The sequence below is a fragment of the Telmatherina bonti genome (genome assembly GCF_933228915.1).
Source record: "Telmatherina bonti genome assembly, chromosome: 2".
Taxonomy (NCBI): Eukaryota; Metazoa; Chordata; class Actinopteri; order Atheriniformes; family Telmatherinidae; genus Telmatherina; species Telmatherina bonti.
Genome location: NC_136620.1, coordinates 13,047,269 through 13,072,223, shown reverse-complemented (window position 1 = coordinate 13,072,223; position 24,955 = coordinate 13,047,269). Strand labels below are relative to the sequence as shown.

General features: G+C 40.1%; 1 protein-coding gene across 2 annotated transcripts in view; it reads left to right on the top strand.

Annotated features, from left to right (window-relative positions):
- galnt18a (UDP-N-acetyl-alpha-D-galactosamine:polypeptide N-acetylgalactosaminyltransferase 18a) overlaps positions 1 to 24,955 on the top strand; it is a gene marked incomplete at its 3' end in the record, with an annotated part of 247,101 nt that overhangs the window by 193,846 nt on the left and 28,300 nt on the right. For both annotated transcript variants that reach the window (XR_013771649.1, XM_079256126.1), the window contains exons 9-10: positions 2,369 to 2,464; positions 24,143 to 24,307. Coding sequence is in view for 1 of the 2 variants with exons in the window: in XM_079256126.1 (XP_079112252.1) it covers positions 2,369 to 2,464; positions 24,143 to 24,307 (261 nt within the window). The remainder of the gene's footprint in view (positions 1 to 2,368; positions 2,465 to 24,142; positions 24,308 to 24,955) is intronic.

Genomic DNA, 24,955 nt, shown 5'->3' with positions numbered 1-24,955 from the left:
AGACGTGTGAAAGAATGCAAGAGGAAACATTGATTACAAGGCGAGTAAAACAAAGTAAATGATTGTGATTTTCTTCTTATTTGAAACCAAACTATGATTTCTTCTTAAACCGGAAAAAAGCTTTTTTTCTTTTAGTTTAAACAACAGGGAATGAAAATAAAATGAGAAAAAAATGAAAATCAAACTAAGTTAAAACTACTAATTAAAGTGGTTTATGTGCTAAGAAGATAAAAACACTGTCAGGGTATATTTTCAAAGTATGTACACAAGTTTACTCTCTAGCAACCTTAAAACAGTGTTTGGTTGTTGTCTGTCAGGAGCTGACGACTCCGGTTCCCATGGACCGCAGTCCTGCTAGCGTCCAAGTCAATGGCTCGTGTGCAGACTAGTGCAGAGTTTAATGTCAGGCTCTGCACAAGTCTGCTCGTCTTGTGTGTGTCAGGTGTGTTGCAGCAGGAAAACTCCTAACACTTGCAGGACTTCCGCTCTCGAAGACCACAGTTTCCCACCCCTGTGCTATGTGATGGTACAGATCTTCACACATTATCCAAGCAAAACTTCAAACTTTAAATGTGATTAATTCAGATCAGTTTAGCTCCCACCTGCTGCTTCAGGTGAGATTCTGCAGTGTTTATGCTCCTGTAAGGTTGCATTGTTGTGTTTTCTACAGCTGTTTTTTGTACTTCTGTTAAAGTAAACACTTTGTTTCCTTTTATCGTGACCTTAGTTCTTTGTAGGCGTCCAGTTGATCCTAATGAATAAAGCACAAACATCACAGTGAAAACGTTGTTACTGTGTTTTTGCTGAGCAAACACAACCTTGACGAGTAAAACCAAAAGAAAGCTGCAGCTTTGAACCCCTCAATGAACTTCAATTTACCCACAGCCTGTCACAAGCTAACCCAGAGGGAACCAAGCCAACTGATTTACAAACCTTTTAATTTATTTGCACTTAAAAATAGCAATAAAAGTCAAAACAAGGGAAAAAAAAGAGAAACAAACAACAATTAACCTTTCAATTATTAAAAAAAAAAAAAAATAGAACGGAAACCATGTGAATGGGGGAGGTAGAAGCCAATAGGCTTACAACAGCACCACTCCCAAAGAAATAAAAAAATAATAAACATAATTATTAATAAAACAATTAAATTCTAGGTAACAGTGAAAAAAACAAAACAAAACACACCTCTTTCCAGGTCGTCTCTCCAAACTCCCACTAAGAGGTTTGCAGGTTCACGTTTCTCCATTTCTGTTTGTAGAATCTTAAGCTCACTCTTTTTTCTGTAACTTCATCAGTTTCATGATTTGAACAACTGAAATGTCCAAAAGCAACTCAACCTTTCAGCATTTTCTACCAGTCAATAACACACTCTGTCATCTCCTCCAATGTGGATTAACCAGCACTTTGTGTTACACACAGCGGCATGCTCTACACACAAACCTCCATGTTTTGGGTTAAAGTGTTGTACTTGAGTTGTGCCAATGCCATGCTGTTTTATCTGCAAACACACTTTGTGGGCTTTTTCTTCTGCTAGCAGACAAAAAGAGACATTCATGTGACCCTCACAGTGTGCATTCTTCTGAAAACGATACTTTTGGCTCTGCGGGCCGATGTTTTGCAGCATTAAACTTCAAATCTGTTTCCTGCCTTTGGAACCTGCACTGTGAGACAAAACCTCATTATTAATGTCTCGTGGTAAAAATGTGGAAGTTGTTTTGTTGATGTGTGTAAAACAAGAAAGAGAGATTTACCTTTAACACTGACAGTTGATGGTTGATTTGAAGACTTATTTCATGTCTGAAGCGACTCCACTCCAGCTCAATATTACATCATTCTGATGTTAATCTTTTAATTTTCTAAACTAGAAATACATGTGAATTGGAAAAAAGTGAACCATATCCCTGTGATGAATGTATTTCTAAATAAAGTATTGGATTCTGGGATGGACTGGCGACATGTCCAGGGGGTACCCTGCCTCTTGCCCAGTGATTGCTGCGATAGGCTCCAGCTTCCTGAACTGGACTAAGCGGTTAAGAAAATGGATGGATGATAAAGTATTAGATTACTTTAGCTTGCTTGTAAAACCAAAGCAGGTTTTATTCTCATCATCCTTTTCCACCAGATACAAACACAATTACACTGATGTGAGCTGCATTTTATTCCCACTTTTCTGGGACAAAATCATATCTGCTGAGCTCTGACGGCACAAAATTGACAAGTTTATATCCTTCTTTATTTCTTTTCTTCTTCTTTTTTTTAAGTGTTTCACAGTTGCTGGTGCTTCTGTTGTCTGTTCTGCCACAAGCGGAAACACATGAGATTATTTTCTTTTTATTATCTCTCATCTTTTACCTCTTCTGTTTTGCAGCTGAAGAACAGCCTGAGAGACGACTTGTGTCTGGATCAGGGACCCGACACTGACAACGTTCCCATCATGTACCTCTGTCATGGAATGACACCTCAGGTCAGTGGCTTTTCAGTCTAATCTGCTCTGTTCTCGTTAAACAGCAATAAATACCAATATCACAGGCAGATCTGAGGTCAGGTCGTCTATAGTAGATAATTGGACTTGGTTATAGTCTTTGATATTTTTTAAATGAGTGCAGCCATTGCATAAACTTACATTAGATGCATGAGTAATATCTCATTATTCCTCTCACAACCAAACTCTTCTGAAGAGCCTGCTTGTTTTCCAACTTCTAAACTTGTATTTTAAAAACTGTTTTGACACTTTGAACTTGATTATCAAAGATGAATGGACGTTGCTTGTCAGAGGGAGGCAGAGCAGCTGCAACACACACACATACACACACACACACACACACACGGTGTTGATGGCATAGTTTTCCAGTTTCCCTTGTTTGCTGCTGATAGGAGGGAAGTTAAAGGCCAGACAAATGAAACAGAAACCTTTAGGTATCTTAATCCTTCAACGCTGTTTCACTGTTTCTGAGACCTATTGCATCACTTTGTGTTACAAACTTTATTCAAAGTCATACATGCTGTACATGAGCGGTGGCGAGCTCTGGTCCTCCACGGCTAAATTACTGCAAGCTTTCAGTGTTTCCCTGCTCCAAAACACCTGATTCAACTCAAATGGACCCAACAACCTACCACATTCCTCACAGTGACTCAGTATTTTGAGGTGTGTGGGAACAAGGAAACATTGAAGTTGCAGGATGAGGGTCAAGGTTACCCACCACTGCTGTATATGTCTTTTTTTATTTTGTTACTTTTTTACATTTTTTAAAGGGCTGAATAAAGCCTTAAAATGAAAGAAAACTGACATTTTTACCCATTACATGTGGTGTCTGGCTTTAAAAAAGGAAATATTTAGGCAATTAAAAGGAAGTCGGTACACCTCTTCAAGAAAGTGAATTCAAATTTCACCGTCTCATCATTAAAAGCCTTCACACACTTACTCTGAATACTGTCCCAATAAATCATCTGGCATTTTTTATCGTGTAAAGTCAGCGGGAACGTTCACATCAGCAACGAAATTCCATCCACCCATTTTGTGAGTTTTATTTTTTTTTAACTGAGGTTGATTTTTTTAAATATTTGCGTCCAATAGATATATAATCGACCAATCAGAGAAGATATGTTGACAGACAGATCACTGGTTGCGAGCCATGCAGGTGTCGGTTGTCCTGATGTTTCATTCAAACTTTGTATCATCATGGCCGAGCATCTTTATTATTTCTTCTCTGCTTCTTAAAACGAGCAGCTAGCTGCTAAATCAGATCCTCCAACTGTCTCACGGACGTCCTAAAGTATGTCTTGCAGATGTGGTTCAGCTTCAGATCCTGGAATAAACAATGGATTTCCCCAAGTTTTCCTCTCTTTTCTAGAAAAACATGAACCCAGCGCCTCTTTTTGTCTTTTCTTTTGATGTGAAATCCAACTTGCGAGTTTGTTTTCCAATTTTCAGAATTTATTCACAGTTTCGCATCGCACTTGGTTTGAATAGAAATGTTGATCATTTACCCTCAAATTATTTGCAATTTGGTGTCGTTTAGTTGCATCGGCCCCAGCGCTTAAAGGCCTTTAATTGCATAAAAGTATTTTATTATTGCAGCTTGAAATGCTCCATTTAGGAGGAAATTGCCCTGTTTTTGCTCAGACCTGATAAATTGAAGCAGTTTTAGGACTGCGGTGACTTTTAATGCAAGCAGGCCTGCGATAAATGAGGGACAAAGTCACATCCCCGTAATGAAGGAGTTGACTGATTAGAGCCTGCGTCCAGAATTCAAATACTAGCAGAAAGGCTAATGCATCATTATAATATAATAAGGCTGCTTTATCATGCTGTTTTGGTTGTGGAATGAAACTTATTAGCCCTCACAGCTGAACTAGAAGAAAAGTTATGCTGGAGTCACTGAGGCCAATCAACAGCTCCATTAGTTACCTGCAGATTCAAGGCCATTTAATTCTAAGGGGCAGTAAAACCTGTAATTATGGCTCGCTTAATAAAAAGTGAAGGAAAACAAGTTATAAATCCCATATTTTTCATTCTTTTGAAATGTTTTGAAGCTTGACAAAATGAAGGCTTTATATCTAAAAGTCTGCCGTTCTATAAAAAGACCAGAGTAGTCAGAACTTGGCTCTTCTTCATGGCGAGCCTGGCATCTGGACCAGTTTGCTGCAGACATTCTCACCTCCATTGTTAGTAAAGTTAATATCTTTGGCTGGCATCTTGACATTGGAAATATGCAACGTTCTTTCTGGGTCATGCTCAGTCACAGCATCAGCAACTGAACAGCTGTGTTTGCATTTCTGCCTATTTGCTTTCCATACACCCGGCACTCTCTCCTGGAGACAGCATAATCAACCCATGCTGTTGAAGAAATTGCAGAGCATTAGTGCATTTTTTTTAATTCCCCCCCCCCCCCCCCCCCCCCCCCGGTGTTACTTATTTATTTATATAAATACAAGGAGTATCAATGGCTAAGGCCACTAAAAAGTGGTAGAACCGTCTCTTTACACAGTGAAGCGCTTAATTTTAACCCTTAGATTTCCTAAGACTAGAGCTGGTGGATGCAAATTTATTTTTAAAAGGTTTTCAACATGAATTTGACCCAGACAAACACAGAACATGACCAGCAGATAGCAGGTTAATGCATCCAGCCTCTGGCAGAGCAGACTGCCTGCGGTTCCAGTCAACACTGTTTAAACTCAGGTCCATAAGCAGAGCTTTATTCCCCAATCCAGACATGCATTCATCTGAACTATCAGAAGTTTGTTTAGACAAAACCCACCCCAACCTAAGCATAAACTATTATTAAAGGTAAAACTATTAGCTTTGATTCTGTTTCTAGTTTATTTGTATTAATATATGATTTTTGGGGGTTTTAAACGTCATTATTCAACCCGTCCTGTCTGACCTGAATGGTAACAGCATGCAAACTTTGCCCCTGGTCTGAGAGTTAAATGCATGCTCGTGTATCGGGTCTGCATCAGGGCTGAGCTTGAGCTTTTCTGGTTAGTAAAGTGTTCATTTAAGATGTTTTGAGAAAATGTAGAGATAATCTCCCTGAAATTCAGGAGAATTGTCAGTTAATGCATGAAAATAACTTGAAACAGGCCTTAATTTGTCCACCGCGCTCTATCACGTCTACAGATAACAAGGATTTTTTAGCACCTTTGCAAGGGTAAATGAAAATATCAGCAGAATAAATTATACTATTTGGAATCAGCAAGGGGAACTAATCACCTTTATGGACTCGAGACATTTCAGATTTTTGAATCAGAAGTGAATAAATCCTACATTATGCAGGTACTATAGAATGAGCTTGAAGTTATTATCCGTCCTCTGCCTGCTTTTCTAACAAACACATAAATTGGAAATGTCTTACTATTTATAAATCCATCATTTTTAATCTTGTTTAATATTTTCAGACACAATTCATGCATTTGCTTACACTCCTTGCATTAGAACGAGATCGACTCATTGGTAATTCTCCTTGCTTTGATCATGCCAAAAACACTAACCTTATTTCTGATCAGAAACTTGCATGTAGATTTTAAGTTCATTTGTGAGGACAAAGACATGTCACCCTTAAGAAACATGAGCTTTAAGATGCAGAGAGGAAAATCAGCAGGGAGTGTTTCATCACAGACTGATATTTCTCTGGTCTTCTGTGAGCCTTTACGATGTTTCATTCTTTATTCTCTATTCTTGTGGAGCGTCTTTTGCAGTTTTATTCCCCAAAGTCCTTCTTATTCCCCATTCAGATTCTTTTTGTTCTGATTCATCCAATCCCTCAGATTACCTCTGAGTCCTTCTCTTTCTTTCTAATCAGAAGGATTCCTCTTCTGTGTGCGTCCAAGCGGAGGGGCAGATATGGTCTGGAATGCCTGATTATCTGTTGGGTGCCAGCGATGCACATCATTACTCAAATTCTTTTCCAACCATTTGACACAGATGAGGGAAAGGAAGCCTAAAAGGATATGCATATGACAATGACGAAGAGGAACAGAGCCCGATGCAACACAGTGGACAAGGTTTGGGGGGTTGAGACTGGCAATCGTTCAGAAAAGCTCTTCTGTCGATTTGCTGGTGAATACAGATATCACTTCATGTGTAATGTGTCCGTGTTACATTTTCAGCTTGGAATGAACCAGAAGTCCAGTTAAATCCCAAAGAGTTTGGACAAACCAGACGTTAAAGGTGCAGCAAGTAACAAAATCTAATGTCAGTGATGATAAAAAAAATATATATACATTAGTAGAAATAGTATTTCTATCTGTATCTAATCCCTTTACTAAAATAACTGAAATGTTTTTAGTCTCTTAGAATAAGTCATTTATGTCTACTGCTAATCTAGTAGCACAGTAGAACTAGTTTAGCTTATTGGTTGCCAGTCATTGTTGTAGCAGAGAGCGCTGTGCGTTTTTTGCTCATCTATCGGGACTGCAGAATGCATTGAGCCGATTTGGCCGGGCACATGCATTGAAGTGTCTTTGGGTGTGCACTCGGAGTGCATTGACAACATATTGGGTGTGTTCTCAGTGATACATTTTGGAGGCATTTTGACATAGCCAAATTAGCTTTCCACATACAGAAACTGTAAAGACATCAAACAACGTCTTGGGTGTCAGGGTATGGTGGAGGTGAGGGCCCAAATGCAGGAATCGACCCAGGAATGCTGAATGAAGAATCTTTATTCTCAGAAAGCAGAACTAAACTGAAGGGAAGCGAACACAATAAACCAGCGAACTGAACTGAAACAAAGGGCTAAAAATACCTGGAAACCACACAAGAAACAGGTTTAGTAAATTAACCTAAGGTGAAAACTATGAACAGAAACAATAAGGCTACACAGGAAACTACAAAATAAAACAGGAACCTGGAACACGAAAAAAACCTCACATCATAACACTTTGGCAGCCAACGAGTTGAAGATGAGGAAACCAGGTCATATTTACTTTTCAATGAGTATCTTTAGGGATTCTCCATCATTTCAGTTGATTAAAATGTTCACGTTGGAGCTGAAAATAAACCATCCAGAATGTTCAAATATAACCTCAGTATTCAAGTTTCCCAACTCTGACTAAACTAAAACTATGTAATACAGTTTCATTCAATCAGGAGGCTAGCAAGGCTTCTAGTTTATTTAAAAGTAAGCTGCAGCTGGAAATGTGGAGAATAAGAGCCTGTAACCAGTCTTACTTTGTGTAAAAGAAAGAATGAACAGAGAGGCCCAGACAGGCCACATCCCCAACAACAGCAGTCCTGACGTCTCCCAGCGTGGAGCTAGCTACACAAGTCGTTGTCAGACACAACGATCCAGTCTACCACTGCCACACCAGTCGGTAAGCCATGGCTAATCCAGTAATAACCATACTAACACAGCAGCTTACCTTTCTGTGGAACCTTATTTGCACATTTTCCCACCTGGTGATCCAAATTATTATATCAAAGATGCTTCCTTTCTCATATCTCTCCAATGTGGCCACTGTTATCACAGCAGTGTATGTGAGTGTGTGTGATGCAGTTGGGATATACTTGCTGCTAGCAACACGTGCATATATGTCTCATGGCTGCTACATGTTCCCAGTAAATGTTTGGCACTCTATGAATGTTAAGGTGCTTGCATTGATGTGAGATAACGTGTTGCATGCATCAGTCTCAGTATTAACCTGGACGTGAGAGGCGCTCGTGTGAACAACAGCGTGTACGCAATGGTAAATAGTTGTTTACCATCCTTCTGCACATTTGCTGCCATATTTATTATTTTTCTATCCATTGCATAGCGACAAACACTTGTGCCATGACAGTTAGTAAATGTAACTGGTAAATGGACATTTTCCCATGTGTTGTGTACTGCCCCTAGTGGTGACCTCCGGTATCAAGCAGCTCAGCTGCATTATGCTGCTGCTGTTCAGTATCAATACAAATATGCTGCAGAACAGTGATGTGCATGTTTGCATACGCAGAAATTATATCCCAGCCCTTAGAAAGACAAACACACATTTCTTTTTTCAGTGGATGACCCCCTGATAAAGTCTTACCCACCCTTTATAAAAGTGTAGCTGTGCTGCTGGTTCTTCCTGAATGCATCACTGCACCCCCACAGATGCTGGCTTTGCCACCTTTCATTTTAACAGCCTGGATTATGCATGGTTAAATGTCCTCATTGTTTCTCTCTTTATGTCCAGAGGCTGAAAAAGTACAAAAGCATCCATGTGTTTACTTTGCCCTAGCTTTACGCACACACACACACACACACACAAACACACATAAACACTGGACTGTTTATTAGGAGAAAAACCCATTTCTACATCCCATTTGGTAAATTTTGAAATTGAACGCTTCTGTTGAGTAAATTTCAGGCCAGTGCATGAGGCGTGGAGAGCGATAGTTACTCGATGAAACCGTGAGAAATTGCAGTGGAAATTAGGCAGGTAATAGAAATCTGATCGTTGCCTCCGTATAGGTGTAGCCTCGCTAAGAAGATTGGTTTGTGGCCAGATCAATAAAGTCTGAAAATTAGACCTTTGAGGCTATTTACCAGGGTGCTGTTAGTGAAAGTGCATGTGTGTTCCACAATACTGTCTCTGTGAGGACCTGTTGGAAACTGACGGCACCAGCTAGACGTTCCTGCTTCACCAGGCTGCTTAAAGAAGAGACTTGCCCTCAAGATGTTTCGTGCTGACTTGCTGTTACAGCTTTACATTAAGGATGTCTTTCTACAAGCTCAGCAATATAAAAAGTGAGTGTGTGAATCTTATCAGGACTGTACGTGTGTGGAAGTTATCCATGCAACAAATTTACCAGGATGTTGAAATAATAAGTTCATCCAGAAACGAAAAGGCTGCAGGAGAAAGGCCCTGTCCCAATACCCACGCTACCACACTGGAATGCATGTTAAAGGGTTTGAGTGTGTAGTACAGATGTGCCCAACCAGTCGATTGTGGTCTACTGGTAGACCGCGGATTGATCCCAAGTCCACCGCGAGGTGTGTAGGAAAAAAAAAAAGGTTTTTTATGACATGACAGGAAGTAAGTGTTGCCAACTTAGTGACTCTGACGCTAAATTCACCGAGTATTCAGACCCTCTAGCGTATACATGTCAAACTCAGGCTTGCACTAAAATTATATTTAGCCCGCGAGATGATTTCAAATATGTATTGGCCCGCCGATCCATTATACAGCGCACGTACCCCTCACACTCCAAATCTCACAATGCTGTCTTGGCGAGCTAGACTCCGGACGGGAAACCCCCCCGCACCTAGGTGCGCTCAATCTGCAGCTTCAGGGGTGCATGCACGTCATCACTATTACATGGCGTGAGGGCTGTTAGGACCAAGTTGCGCTTGTGGGAGATGCAAGCAAGGAAACCTGGCTCATGTTTTTGTGCTGCCAAGTCATAAGGGAGCAGACCTCTACCGCCATATTGCCTTTTGCACAGTTTGCTGAAAAACTCAATCTACTTAGTACTAAATTTAACCGACAATTTGACAACTTTGAAGCCAAAAAAATGTAGATTTGAACTTTTTAGCAACCCGTTTGCGGTTGACGTGTGTTTGAGAGAGGGCGGGTTTGTGATGTGATGTCTAATGGTTGTGTGACAACAACAAAACGTGTTGTGAGGGTAGTTACTGCAGGCTGGAAACGATCTGTGGGGGTTTGCGATGTTGACACTGGACTGGTAGCTCTCAGGAGGTTGGCTACTTGAAAAGTAGCTCTTGGGACATAATAGGTTGGGCACTCCTTATCGAGTGTGTTCCAAGTCTCCAGAGTGGATGTAGCCCTGCCCCCTTTGCACCCTTAGTCCACATTTTGGCTAAATCCACATCCATGCATGCATATTGCCCATAATTCATTGCTGCATGTGATTTTTTTGAAGCAGAAAGATGGAAAACAGGTGATGTTTTGCAATCAAGTTCCTGCACCTGTGATGAAAAATAAAAAAAATTGTCTTTTCAAGTACATCCCAGCAGCCAGAAGCCCACAGCATTAAACGGCGAGAGTCCGGCGTATGAGCCTCCTTCACTGCCTCCTCTCTTTTTGTTCCAAAATGGTCGTTTGTTGCTGTTTAATCATTATGTTCAGTAGCAAAAAAGCTACACAGATGTGGAGGAAATGACGCTACTTCTCTGTTTGCAACTTCCCGCTTGTAATCTGCACACTCAAAACTTTATGTGCACTTCTACCACGTTCACATTTCAGAGAGGACCATAGGTTGTAGCATGGGTTTTGGGACAGGGCCAAACTCTCCCAGCATAACTTAATGTTTGTAAAAGTCTGGAAACTTTGTAACTGATGCTTAATCTAATACTGCACTTGCAGGGGAGAACATATTTCTCCCAATAGAGACTTTTCCCACAATAAAAACACTGATGTACCATCTTGGGGAAAGTTGGTTTTCTATTAAAGATTTAATATTGACTTGTTTCAGCAGGGAGTCATTTTGATTTAAAAAAGAAAAAAAAAACTAATTACCAAAGTTTGAAAACTTACAAAATCCAATTACTGGACTTTCCAAAACTTTAACCTCTGCCAAGATTGATGTGGGATGAAGTTTTTTTTTTGGGGGGGGGTCCATCTGTCAGTGGGCAAGTAACAAAATACGCAACGTCCCAAAAGGATCCAGCCTCACCCTAATTTCTAACTAATCTAAAATTAAGGTGGGAAGTTTCAACATGCTCACTAATGTTTTTTTGTAAGTGCTTCAGGCATCTCAAGCATCAGAATATAAAAACGCTCGCTTGTTCATATTTTATGCCATTAAAAGGCTGATTTTATAAAACGGAGACATTGAAACGGTTGTCATTGCGACAAAGTAATCCATTGTCAAAACGACTGCGTGTGTAAGCCTATTAAAGCTGGGACCAATCTGATCGTGTACGATAACGTAATGAGCTCTCCGTGTGTGTGCATCTCTGTGTGAGCTGGATATTGGATATCTTTTTTTTTTTTTCCTGTCAGTTTGACTTGTGTAATCTTTATAAATAACAGCTCTTTTTGAGTTAACCTCTTGTCGGCTCTCCTCTTCCTCATTCTGCCCCACTCATGCGGTGAAACCGCTCATTATGTAGTGGGATGTTTTTGCAGCTGTTGTGTTTGTGTTGTCTTCCTGCCATCACAGCAGATGTCTGACAGAAACACCAGTGATTAGCCCGTCTGACTGCATCATAGCTGCCGGTGATAAACTTACAAGCAGCTTCTGGTGGAGGGGGAAATATTTTTAAAGAAGTGCCGTGCGCTGCAGCAGCATACTGGTTCATTGCATTGCAGTTTTACAGGTATCCTCTTGTCATGATTCCAGTTAGATTCATTAGTTGGTAAAATAGTTCAAGCGTGGTGGAAAATAAAAGTTTTTTTTTTTTTTTTCCTTTACCCCTTATTGCTTGTCATAAACTTCAAAACCTTTCTGGCCTTTGTTTATGTCTTATCTAAATCATTTATTCTACACATTGATTTACTTTTAACTCCTGTTTGTTTTTGGTTTTTTTTTTATTTTATTATTTTATGGTCTCTCTTTTTTTACTTCAATATGTTAATTACTTATGATTAATTACAGAAAAATAACTTCATAAAAAAAATAAAGGCATTTAATCATATAACTTATGTCAGTACACAAATTCCTGGTACACCGATTACATCAATGCACACTGTAGACATTTGCCTTAACTTAGCAACTGAGGCACTATTATTAGCATTTTTCAGACCCCTGGAGCAACTGTATTTAAAGAAAATGCAACTGTCTACAAGTCTAGCCAAGTTTTGTTCATATTGGAGACTTTTGGTGAAATTTACCAAATGAAATAAATCCAACCTGTAGAGTTCGTTAAATTTCAGCTGAGTCCTTAATGTTTTAACGTTTGCAGGAAGTCCACGAGAGGAAATAAAAAACTGCTCCTCACTCTGTTCATGCCTACATGTTTCTCAGTCTGCCTGAGGGGAGAGTAGGGATCAGCGAGTGATCAGGGTGGGCTGGATCTTTGAGAATGTCCTCTGTGCATCTCAGAAGCCAAGCAATTACAAAAAATAGAAAAACTCCCAAATTTCAAAGTCATGACTCACTTAAGCTGGAACATGCTTGCGAAAGGATTTGGTGTCAGACATTGCCTGAGAGTCTGCCCGTTGTTCTCCGGCATCAAATAGCTGTCATTGCAAACGGAAGCTAATGATTGGCCAGTAAGCGTTCGTCCTATTATTCTACTCTTGAAAGCAATGAGAACAAAAATATGCAACCTGCAAATCTCCCCTTGTGAGTCTGCTTGATAAATCCAGCACGTTTGAGTGGGGTGAAATGAATCACATCAGCGCTTGCAAAACAAGCAAAGACACCTCATTAGTCTAACCCGAGTCTCCAAAGAGCAATTTCTAATATCTTACAGGTCTTACAGGTCTTTCCATTTACATGTTAGGAGAATGTAATCAATGCTATGTTAATGAAAAGTATGTTGTTGTCTGTCCACTATACGGAGAAACATTCAGATCAAACCCTCACTGTGTTCCTGCATGCCAAATAGCTGATTGCTGCTGAGCAGTGATGTGCACTTAGGGTAGGTTATGGTATGTGGTGCCTACCCAAGGCAGAAAAAAAAATAATGTAATCATTCCATTTAATAATTAGTTTATATATTTTTGCCTTTCTTTCATAATTATTACCTTGATTATAATCTTTCAGATGATATTTCCCATAGCCTGTATCTATCGATTTAAAACTGATGGCATTTAGTACTTTTCATAGCTGAAAAAATGACTCAACAGCACCTCCTGCTGGCCAGGCAGAGAAGCTGCACAGCCCACCCATGCGCTGTATGTTCAAGGTGATAAGCGCAGTCCTGCACTGCCTTTTCCTTTCATATCGTCGTAATGGTGTGTTTAGGCATGCAGTCTGTTCTGCCATATAAAATAATTGACATAAAAAAGCAGATCGCTAAGCTGCCTTTTTACGTTACCGCTCTATGCTAATGGTCTACGTACGTTCACAGAGAATTAGTCAGTTGACACTTTGCGATCAAAGTTGGTCGACGTGCTCGCCGGTGGGAAGAGCCTGCTAGCGAGGCTTAAACATTTTCCAACATCTTTCTTTTAAGGTAAATCATCAACATACGCGACTGGTTGTCATGACGTACAAAGTTAAATAGTCTGGGGACTGCTATTGAATCATTTGGCTAGCTTTGCAAGTTTTAATGATATCTAACTATGTAGATTGTGTTAGATGAAGCAGGCATTTTCTTCCTACACATTTAAATGATAATTTATGAGTCCGGCGCAGTTTGCGACTGTCTGCCTGCTTAACCCTAGAGCTCACGGCGCATGCTTGTTGCTGAGTGTACAAGGCTCTGAATGGTTCTGGTCCGACATATATCTTATATGCCAACACTGTATGAGCCACCAGGGCTTAGCATCATCTGGATCAAGTTTGTGAAGACAGGATAAAAGAGAACTCCAAATACAGCTGGTCTTTGTGGGGACATGGTTTCCCTTCCTTTGCTTATTACCTGGAAATTCTAATTATGTCTAGACAAAGGATAAATCAAGTTGGGCCTGGGGCACGTCTAGCGAAGCCATTTTTTGCCACAACGTGGAAACTTTGTGCAAAAATATGGCACAAGGGCAAAAAGAAAACTCTTGGTGCACCAGTACAGAGAAAAGGTAGAAATTTGGTGGTAAAATAAGGCAGTGGCACTGAACTGGACAAACGGGAATGATAGGCACCACACTGCCTCCAAACATCACCGTACGAAACATCCATCATCTCAAATAATGCTTTTTATACCAAAGCGTAGTGGCATACAAGAACATTTTTATAAGGACAACTGCAAAACAGTATTTCAAATGGAATAGTTTTCTACTTAAAGCACACAATAGCTTTCAGCACACGCGTGCGCTGATGTCTCATTCTATAATCAGCGACACTTTGAGCACAGCAATAACACAAAACAGCTGTTATTCAGTCTATTGTGCAAAATGGAAAAATTATGCCTATATATATATATATATATATATATATATATATATATATATATATATATATATATATATATATATATATATATATATATGTGTGTGTGTATATATGTATATATATAGTAAATATACATAAATAAATTATGCCATTTTGCGTTGAAAATATGCCTTTGCAAAAATGATCAATATCTGCTTATTGCCCCTATAAATCAGATCTTCAAACTCCTGTTTGACACTAATGATTGTCATCTTCTTTCTTTTCTTTTTTTTTTTATTTATAAATATGTTTTCTGAAGAGGTCATGAAGTTTCCAGTCTTTCTGCTGTTCCAGGCAGAGAGCCAAATAAAACCCATCTCAGTTCCCTCGAGAGTGAAAATAATAAAAAGTCCTGTGAAGGAAACTGTAAATAAACTCCAATGTCGCATCTATTTTTCAAACGTACAAACTAAAATGTCTCAAATTTTTCTCGTGTTTCTCTCATCTTCTTGTTTCTCACTGTAACAGTAAGTTATTCAGGAATCATACAGTGTTAAAAGAAAAAATATTCATGTGATAGTAGCAATAATCCACATATCACCATAGTTTCAGTGTATATATATTTCACCGTGCATTACCTCCGTTATCACTACGTATATCATCATACTTTTTCATATTCCAGCATCATCATGTAAATATGTATATAGCTTCTGAGGTTGTTTTTACTTACACTTTTATTTATATGTTTGTTGTTTTATTCATATATATATATATATATATATATATATATATATATATATATATATATATATATATATATATATATAGTATATAATATACAGAAGTACAGTTTACTTGATCAAATGTTGACTGATGATGAAAATTATTGATATTTAATTCACTCTGGTGATGTCATGTGACTGTTATCAAGTTGCTGGGTGTCACTGTGTTTAAAGATAACTGTGCAGATACCTGCTGCACCCTGACATTAGTTTTAGCAAAACGCCCACCCACACTGAGTTCCTGCTGCAAAGCAACAATCGATCACTTTGACTGAGGTGAAGTTGGAACCATCGTGTTTGTTGAGAATAAAAACAAGTATTTTTGGGGTATCCTGTGAAATATGTTGAATTTATCATCAGGTTTCTTCCACAGCTCATGTGAAGCATGATGAGATGTATCAAGTTAAGTTAAATTCTATAAGCTCTTATTATTGCAATTAATTGTAATCAGTCACAAAACTGTGTTACTGTGTGAGAGTAAATTCAGCTGGAACAAAGTAGAAAATGTAAAAGTTTATCTCCTACTGAAAGAGAACCTTATTATTTCAGTAAAACCAGAGGATAGCAGCCAGTTCATGTCGGAAATTAAATCATCTGATGTGGAAAAGTAGATGGTGAAAATTTACCTTCCAGATGTTTTAATAGAGATGTTATACAGGTAGATATCTTGATAACCCACTGGCTGATGTTGAGGAAGAACACCTCCATCAGCTGTCAGTCAAGAGAATCAAGATACAATCCCCCAAATCACCTTAGAAATATCCTGAGGATCCAGAAAGATAGTCTAAAAGGAGGAGTGAATACTTCACTTGTCTTCATGGAAACTTCAGGACCTTAAAGACGCATCACGTAACTTTCTGACTATAGGAAGTAAGATGGGTGCTGAATTAGGTGTCAATACGGGGTGCATGACGGGGGGGAAATAACTTTAATGATTCATTTTAAACCAAATTTGAAGAGCTGGAATAAAACCACAGTGATGAGGCAGACATTTTTGGAATCAGCTGAGTTTCTGCTTCATATGACTCCTTGTCTGTGTGGTTTGCTTAAAGTGGACAAATTCAAGCTGCATGCTGGTGTAGTGGTTAGAACTGCAGCCTCAGAGCAAGAACATTGCTAGTTTGAGCCTCAGCTGGGGGGGGTGGGGGGGGGAGTTTAAACAGTGGCCTTTATGTGGAGACATTGTGTGTTCGACCTCTGTATGTGTGGGTTTTCTTCATGCACTCCAGCTTACTCCCACCATCCAGAGACATGCATGTATGTCAGATGTAAGTCACACCTGCAAAATGACTGTATAGAATAGAAATTCTAAAGTGGACAGTGCTGCTATTGGTTTGGTTACAACGCTCGGTGGAGCCTTTTAGCTGAGTTTATCTCCATCATTGATATGCTGCATGTCAGGATTTCTGCTTCCTCGTGTGCACAATCATCTTCTGTGCTTCACGTATCCCCTGCTGCAACCTGTGCAGGTGAAGACATGAAGAAGAGGTTGCTGGAACATGGCAAACATCGCAGAGCATCCAAGGTGCTATCTCAGTTGTAAAAGATTTATTGTGGCAGTGGTGACTGATGACGGTGTTGAAAAGTTTTCCACTGCAAGGACCCAGCTTGTCCAACAGGTTCAGCATCATCATCATTACAGCCCTCCCATGCATATCCAGCTGCACTTAACCACACTAGTTAGGATGTAACTATCACTATTCCACCTCACATACAGTATATGTTTTTGTTTCCCATCGATATATGTTGAAATATTCATTATGTTCACCTGGACGTTTGGAAAATGGCGGCCACTGTAACCAGAGCATAAATAGGCGGCGTATATCTGTCCAGTTAGTTGTGTAACATCATAAAAGAATACACAAAAAAAAAAGCATAAATCTATTGATTCGTTGATGGATTTTGACTTATTTTAACAGGCAAAAAAAAGCTCATTTTAGTAGCCTGGATGGCGTAAACAGTTTCGGCATATAGCTAACTATCATTTAGGGGAGCAGAGTCCATCTCCTGTCAAACAGGGCTTCTTAAACCAGTTGCATCATATTATAGATCTGTTGCTTCTACAGCCAACAGACCCTACAATCCTGACTTAGTCTTGTTCAGTACATTGACATCCTTTCATGACATGCTTGAATTGAAAGGACATGAAAAGAGAAAAATGCACTTTTGTTATGAAAATTTAACCAAATCTAATGTAATTTTTTTCTGAAATCCGACTTTAAACAGCAGAGATCCATCTGCATCTCCCAGGCTTTCCTCCGCCCTCGTGTGTGTTAACATGTACATGTGCCAGGAGAGATCGTTATCCATCAGACGCAGCACTGTGCTGATCTTTCTATTAGCCACTTCGAGTCACCGTGACAGCGGAGGAGATAGCATTAAGCTCTCTGGACGCATCAATTCATAGACGGATGTAAGTTTAATCGTTCGTACCGGCAAGCAGGGCATACACAGAGAGGCAATTCCTCTCTGTCTGGCATTCACACATCCTTTCAGAGATACAAATGTGCACGTTGATGTGCACGTTGATGTGCGCCATTATCTGTGCGGAGGGGATTTTAAACAGCAGCTGAAAACCTCTGTGGCTGCATCACAGTGTGATAATGGTTCCTATCTAGGACTGTCCTGTTCCTGTAAGACAGTCATCATTCTCATCAATTACCTCCTGGGATATCACACACACACACACACACACACTCTGGAGTTTCCGCCTTTGTACGTCCCCTTTCATTGCACATTGATTTAAACTTTTTCAGCTTGGTTGGATTTCTTGTCAAGCTTGATCTTCGTCTTTTGCTTTACCCGTGTCAGGTTGTTCATGTTTTTTGGTTTTTTGTTGTTGTGTTTTTTTCCTGCTCTGACGTGCTGCAGCACGTGCATGTCTCACTTTTGTGATTTAATTTTTCATTCCACTTAAAGGTGTGTGTTTTGATTTGCCTCATTCGGCTCCAAAAGTGGGTCAACACTTGCATTCATTACCATCTCCTCATGTTCTGCTTTTCCCCAGGTGTGCAACGTTCTCCCAGCTAATACATAGGCAGAATATACATTTTCCCCTGACCTCGCATTACTCGCAGTTTCCTCCTTCTTTTTCATCCCTTTCTGTTTTTTTTCACTCTTAATTAGATCAGTTAAAGATGGCTTGTTTATTTCTAACATGAAGAGTGAAAATGTTGTTTTGCGACTTGGTAAGTTTTGCAGGTGAGGTTTAAGGAAACACACACACAATTTGCATTGAAAATTTAGCCTACTTCCGCTACCCCCTGGGGCTAATCGCTAATGATGGAAGCCCTCTGTGTGAATATAGGTTGCTGCAAAGTTGCAATATAAGGAAATTGAAGACTTTTTCTTGTAAATCAAGACAGATTTACACACTAAAGAAACTGTTCTTGGTGTAAATGGAGGTAGTGGCCTCGAAGTCTGGGATTGACAGACTGAACCTGTTTTAGCCTTTTGAGGCTTATGCCTGGATTTTTAGTCCTTTTCTCAAAAGTTTCAACCCCATAATAAAACAAATGCATCTCTAAACCCTTCGGGTTTATTTTGATACTTTTGGAGTCACAGTAAAGGGGACACTCGTAAGATTTGCTAAGATTGTTATTGTTTAATCATTAATATGTGTGTAACTTGTGTTGATTAAATGAAGAAGGTGCAGAGCATAAAAAAAGCAGATATTTCTTTTTGGCATTATGACGCAGAATCTACTTAAGCTTAATGAACTTTTTTATTTTGAACCACAGACCTGCACTCATGAGCTGAGAGGAATATTACAACTTACAGTAGACATCTGACGTTCAGCTTCCAACAGTCTCATGTAGAGGCTTAAAACACTGCTGTGACAATTCGTACTCAATGCTTGCCATACCGCCCACGCACACTCATGCACATCAAATCCTCTAAATGGAAGCTCATCAGACCAGCAACATTTTTCCATCTTCTGTTGTCCAGTTTTGGTGAGTGTGTGTGAATTGTAGCCTCATTTTCCTTTTCTTAGACCACAGAAGTGGCAGCTGTGTGTTGAAAATCAGTAAGATATTTGGTCCAGGCAATCCCAGTAAATCAGAAGATAATTCTTCCCCATTCTGATGCTCAGATTGATGTTGAGCGACTTGTCTTGACCACGTTTTCATAACTAAAGGTTTTGATCAGCTGCCATGAAGCACCTGATAAAGTGGACAATGTGTATATAACTCAAGTTTAAAAGCTTTAACCATTGACTATATAAAAAAGAGATGGACGGAGCCTCCGTGACGTCACCCGTACGTTTCTGAAGAGCGAAAGTGAAGCTCAGTGGTGGTTCCCACCATCGCCATCTTGGCAGAGGCATGCGTGTCGTCTCGCCCAGAAAATACAAATATGGGAAAAGAGGTAGAGCTGAGAGGAGGGCTGTAAGCGTCATGGTGGATGATTGACATCGAGCGAACTCCGAGCTGCCTGTAGCTAAGAGCTAACCGAGCTAACCCGGACATAATAGGAGCTAATTAGCTAACGTAAGTAAGCGGGCTAAAGCTAAGTCACGTTGTTAACCAGCTAAAAACCGGGGTTGTTGTTCTTACATGAAAGCGGGAGATTGGGTACCTGTCAATCAAAAGGACACGCCCCTTAATATGCCAAAATTTCAAGATTAAATTACTTTTAAACGAAGGAGTTACAAAGAAAACCCCCCTCACAGTTGCCATGAAGGTAAACATGACTAATTAAACCTGAAATGGATTTTTGAACCAGGCTGTAAACATGTTTATTTCTGCTGTGAATTTGGTCTTTTTAACATGGGAGTCTATGGGGATTTGCTCTGTTTTGCAGCCCCTAGTGGATGAGGGGAGAACTGCAGTTTTTGGCACTTTTGGCTTCACTTTTAACCACCAGAGGTTGATGCTTGGCTTCAACACAAGAAATTGTAGATAAATTTAAAAAGTAAAACTTTTCATCCCAGAGTAAATATTTGATTTAACCATACTGATTTATAGCAGTGGTTATATGAACAAACCACAGATACAAAACAAATCATTTAATAGTTAGGAAGAGAAGTTAAATCTCACAATAGTTTGGTCCATTACCTTGTATCTCCCACAGTAATCCACCACATGCGCTCTGTTGTGGCTGAGCTCCACTAAGCAGCCACTTTACAAGCACAAAGGATGTGTGAGACTTTTGTCTTCACATCCATCACTCAATACAATAAAACCCATTTTTAATTTTCAAGCAAGTGCATTTTGTTCGCTCCATTACCTCACCGCTGTTACAGAGCAGACACCTCTTCCTCACTCGTCTGTCCTCAATTAAATTCATCATGACATGCTGAGTTTTCACACTTGTCACCCCAAATGCCTGGCTCACCCAAGTCTACACTCTTTAGGTTGCTTGTGTTGTGTGACAGTCACCTTCATGTTTGACTGGCAAAGTTACCCCACATGTCAGCGCAGTCCGACATGTTTTATGGGTCACAAACATATACTAAATATAAAAGATGGATGGAGCCTTCATGACGATACCAGTAGGTTTTCTGAAGAGCTGAATTGAAGATGGTGAGCGGTTCCTACCGTCGCCATCTTAGCAGCATCATGCGTGTCGTCTCTCCCGGAAAATGCAAACATGGGAAAAGAGGTGGAGCCGATTGACATCTAGCAAACTTAGACCTGCCTGCAACTAAGAGCTAACCAAGTGAACCCAGAGCTAACCTGGAGCAACAGCAGTTAACAGAGGTAAGCGGGCTAAAGCTTGTTCCATCCTCCACAGGAAGCAAGAACTGAGTTCTTGTTCTCGAGGCTGCAAGAAGAAAAAGCGTCTTGTTCGTCAGGTCCGTACATACTCCACGAAAAGCACGTCTGCAGCGGGGAGGGGTCACTGCGGGGGGCGATGTCTGCTTTTATGTGCAATGAACCCAGTCATTACCTCCGCCAGGTTACGTTTTTTTGCTCAAGATAACTCAAAAGGTTACGGAGGGATTTTTATAAAAATTTCAAGAGTTGTTGGAAATGTAAAAATTGAAGAACTGATTAAATTTTGGTGGTGATCCGGATCACCGTTTGGATCCAGAAATGTTTTAAAAGGATTCTTTAACACTGTGCTTGGCGGAGGTTTCCTCTCTCTGAGTGCTTTTAGTAGTAGTTTCATATTCAAGAAGCAGCTTCATCCGCGGCAGGGCAGGTTGTGCACGCGGCTGGGTCCGAGTGTTTTAATGCCACATGTAAAAATATTCGTACTTTCGTACCACCTCGATCAGCTGTTTTATCAAAACAATCCGTTTTACCAGCAACAGCAAACACGCGGAAGCAGCAACTCCACTTCAAACTTTTTTCGTGTTAACCACACCCATCTCAAATGTCCAACCAATCACACAATACTTCTTGGAGCCCCGCAAGACAAAAGTTCTGCCAGCCTGGTGTGTCAAGAACTGTCTTCTAACGCACCCGCGAGAACAAAATGACGTCATTTTCTTCTCGGAGCCAGGAGAACAAGACAAAAGTTCTCACATCTCGTGGAGGATGTAACAAGCTTTAAGCTAAGTCAACTGGCTAAAAACCATAAAACTGTAAACATGTTTATTTCTGCTGTGAAGTTGACCTTTTTAACATGGGAGTCTATGGTCGTTTGATCTGTTTTGGAGCCCCTAGTGGATGAAGCGGGGAACTGCAGTTTTTTTGTCACTTCCACATAGACTTAACTTTCAACCTACGGAGGTTGCTGCTTGGTCTAAAAAAAAAAAAAAAAAAAAAAAAAAACCACAAAGTTCCTGCAGATTTCGACACGTCTCAGTTAAATATTTTAATCATAATTGACGAGGACTGCAGTAGTTCCCGGACATCGACAAGGATCTGTTCACAACCATTAATTTTGACACCTGTGCATTTTACATATTACAAACTTTTTTTTATAAGTAATTAGTTTTTTATACAAATGAGAAATGTTAGGAAACTCTTACTTGTAGGTGTGCTTATCTTTGTAGAGCACGCAGAGCAAAAAAGCCTCAAGGAAAACGTGAAGACAAAGCATTCATTCATTCATTTTCCGAACCGCTTATGCCACACACAGAGAGACGAACAACCACACTCACGCTCACACTCACTCCTAGGGGCAATTTAGAGTGACCAATTAACCTATCATGCATGTCTTTGGATGGTGGGAGGAAGCTGGAGTACCTGGAGAGAACCCACACATACACGGGGAGAACATGCAAACTCCACACAGAAAGGCCACTGACCAAACCAGCCAAGGATCGAACCAGCGACCTTCTTGCTGTGAGGCCACAGTGCTAACCACTGCTCCACCGTGCAGCCCTTGTGAAGACAAAGCAAAATAATTTAAATAAAAATAGTTGCTTTAGTTGTTTTTTATTTTGTCTTTCTATAATTTCTTTCCCGAATATATTTAAGAGCTGCTGGCTCCCTTTATAATATAACATAACCCTTGACTTAAAAGATGCACGGCAGAATTTTTGCAGATTTTCTCAGCAATACGCTAATGTCAACGGCTAATTCAGTAGCCCTCTTGCATTCTACTGTCAGCTCTCCCCACCCAGTTAAAGTCAGTTTTATCTTGACTTTTGTGTTCTGTCCCTCTCTGTCCTATTCTCTTTTTCTGCCTCTGATCATGTTTTCTTGGATGTATTTGCTGATTGAACTCCAACTCAAAACACTCCACTAATGTGTTTTCCTGTCTCTGCCTTTGACATGACCGATCGTTTGAATGTTGGCTTGACAGTGAATTTTGGGGCCCATCACTCCATTCTGCTGACTCTGACCATGAAAAGAGCTGTCAACCATCAACACTGATTGATGGTTTCCTGACATATTAGCTGGCATAAAACCGCGAAACATCTATAAAACTGTTCAGCTTCACTTCTATTTACCTTCTACTTTTGCACAGCTGACATTATTTCAGTAATTCCTCCATGAATTTGGCTGCTATCCACTGGTTTGCATTGAAAATAATGTGGTTTTCCTGTATTAGAAGATGACCATTTACATTTTCTCCTGAATTCCGCGCAAATTTTCCCTGACGTACTAACACAAATCTTGACTCTAACACCTCTGTAGTAATCTCACATGTCTCAGCTTGCTTTTAGGACCAACAACATACATATATACCTTTAAAGGCAGAGTATGTAAGATTTCAAGGCAAGTCTTTCCACCACCAGGTGGCAAACACCAGGTCGTGAGCAAAACCACAAAACTGCTACCTCCACAAACGACCACAGGTTGGCAGTAATGAGCAAAACTCACCCCTCACCCCTCCTCCTTGCCAGCTCCAATGAGGGCAGGAATCGCTTGTTAGCTGTAGCTCAGAGCTGCTCTGCAATAAATGGGCTTATACTCACCCTACTGGTGGAAAAAAAAAAGTACTTTTTTTTTACTGGTCAGAAAACATTTAAGAAGAGTCTTTGTCATTAATTAAACTTGTAATTTAATATCACATCAAATATGGACAGACTGGAACCTACATGTTTAAAAACCCCTCTAATTGTGATTGTAGTTAATATTTTAGATGATTTATTTTGAAAATCTTACATGCTCTACCTTTAAGTTATGCATTTTAGGAGGCAGAAACAATAGAACTTCTCAAGAAGATGTTAATAAGGTATATTATTTTAAATCACCTGGATTGTTCACACTTCAGTAACAGGGATAGTCAACTTCTCTTGTTTCCTTTTTACATTAGCTGCAGCAGATTTTGTGTGTGTGTGTGTGTGTGTGTGTGTGTGTGTCTGTGTGTGTGTGTGTTTAGCCTGCTAGAAATGTGCAATATGATATTTGATCAGTTGGAAAACCTGGGTTGACTTCTCAAGCTGGTATCTCAATAATTAGGGCGAGATATCTTGACGGTAGCTTGGATGGATCCGCTTTGAACCTTTTAATTTTATCATTAAGATCTGGAAACTGTGATGATCAAAGGCTGTCAGCATCAAACATGTTGGAAAGTCCTTCCTCCTGAGTTGCCGACTCTTTCCCCACAGAACGTTTACTACACCAGCTCCCAGCAGCTTCACCTGGGAGTGCTGAGTCCGACGATCGACGACGACGACAACAAGTGTCTGGTGGACGTGAACAGCAGACCCAGGCTGCTGGAGTGCAGCTACGCGGCAACCAAGCACATGAAGCTCACCTGGACGTTCACTCAGGTGAGACTCGGCCGCGCTACGTACGGTTAGATGTTTGCACACTTTGATCTAACTCAGGGGTGTCCAAAGTTGGTCCTCGAGGGCCGCTGTCCTGCAGGTTTCCCATGTATTCCTGTTCCAACACATCTAGCTTCCACTAAATGGATCAAACAGCCAATGACGTGCACAACTGATTAAGCTCTACTAATAATTAATTTGAATCAGGTGTGTCTGAGCAGGGATACATAGAAAACCTGCAGGATTCTGGCCCTCGAGGACCGGAGCTGGACACCTCTGATCTAACTGGTTTGCTTGTTAGTATTCTGGATGCAGCTGGAATTTCCTTCATTTCTTCATGCAGAACTGAAGCTTTGTGGTTTTAAAATTTCCATTTTGAATATTTGAGTGGGGTTCAGCCTGTTTTTTGTGGTGTATCTAAAAGGACCAATCATTCATTCACTGTAATATCTAAGAACTGTTTAAGAAGAACATGTGAATGGGTTGCATAATAAGCTCGTCATACATCCACCGTTTGTGGCTTAAGCCACATTTTTATCTATTTTGTCACATTTATAATTTCTTAAAATGTGAACGATAAATGAAAAGAGCTGGATAATTATTTAAAGGAAGAGGACACTGAAATATTTAAGCCTTAGGCATCTTTGTGCG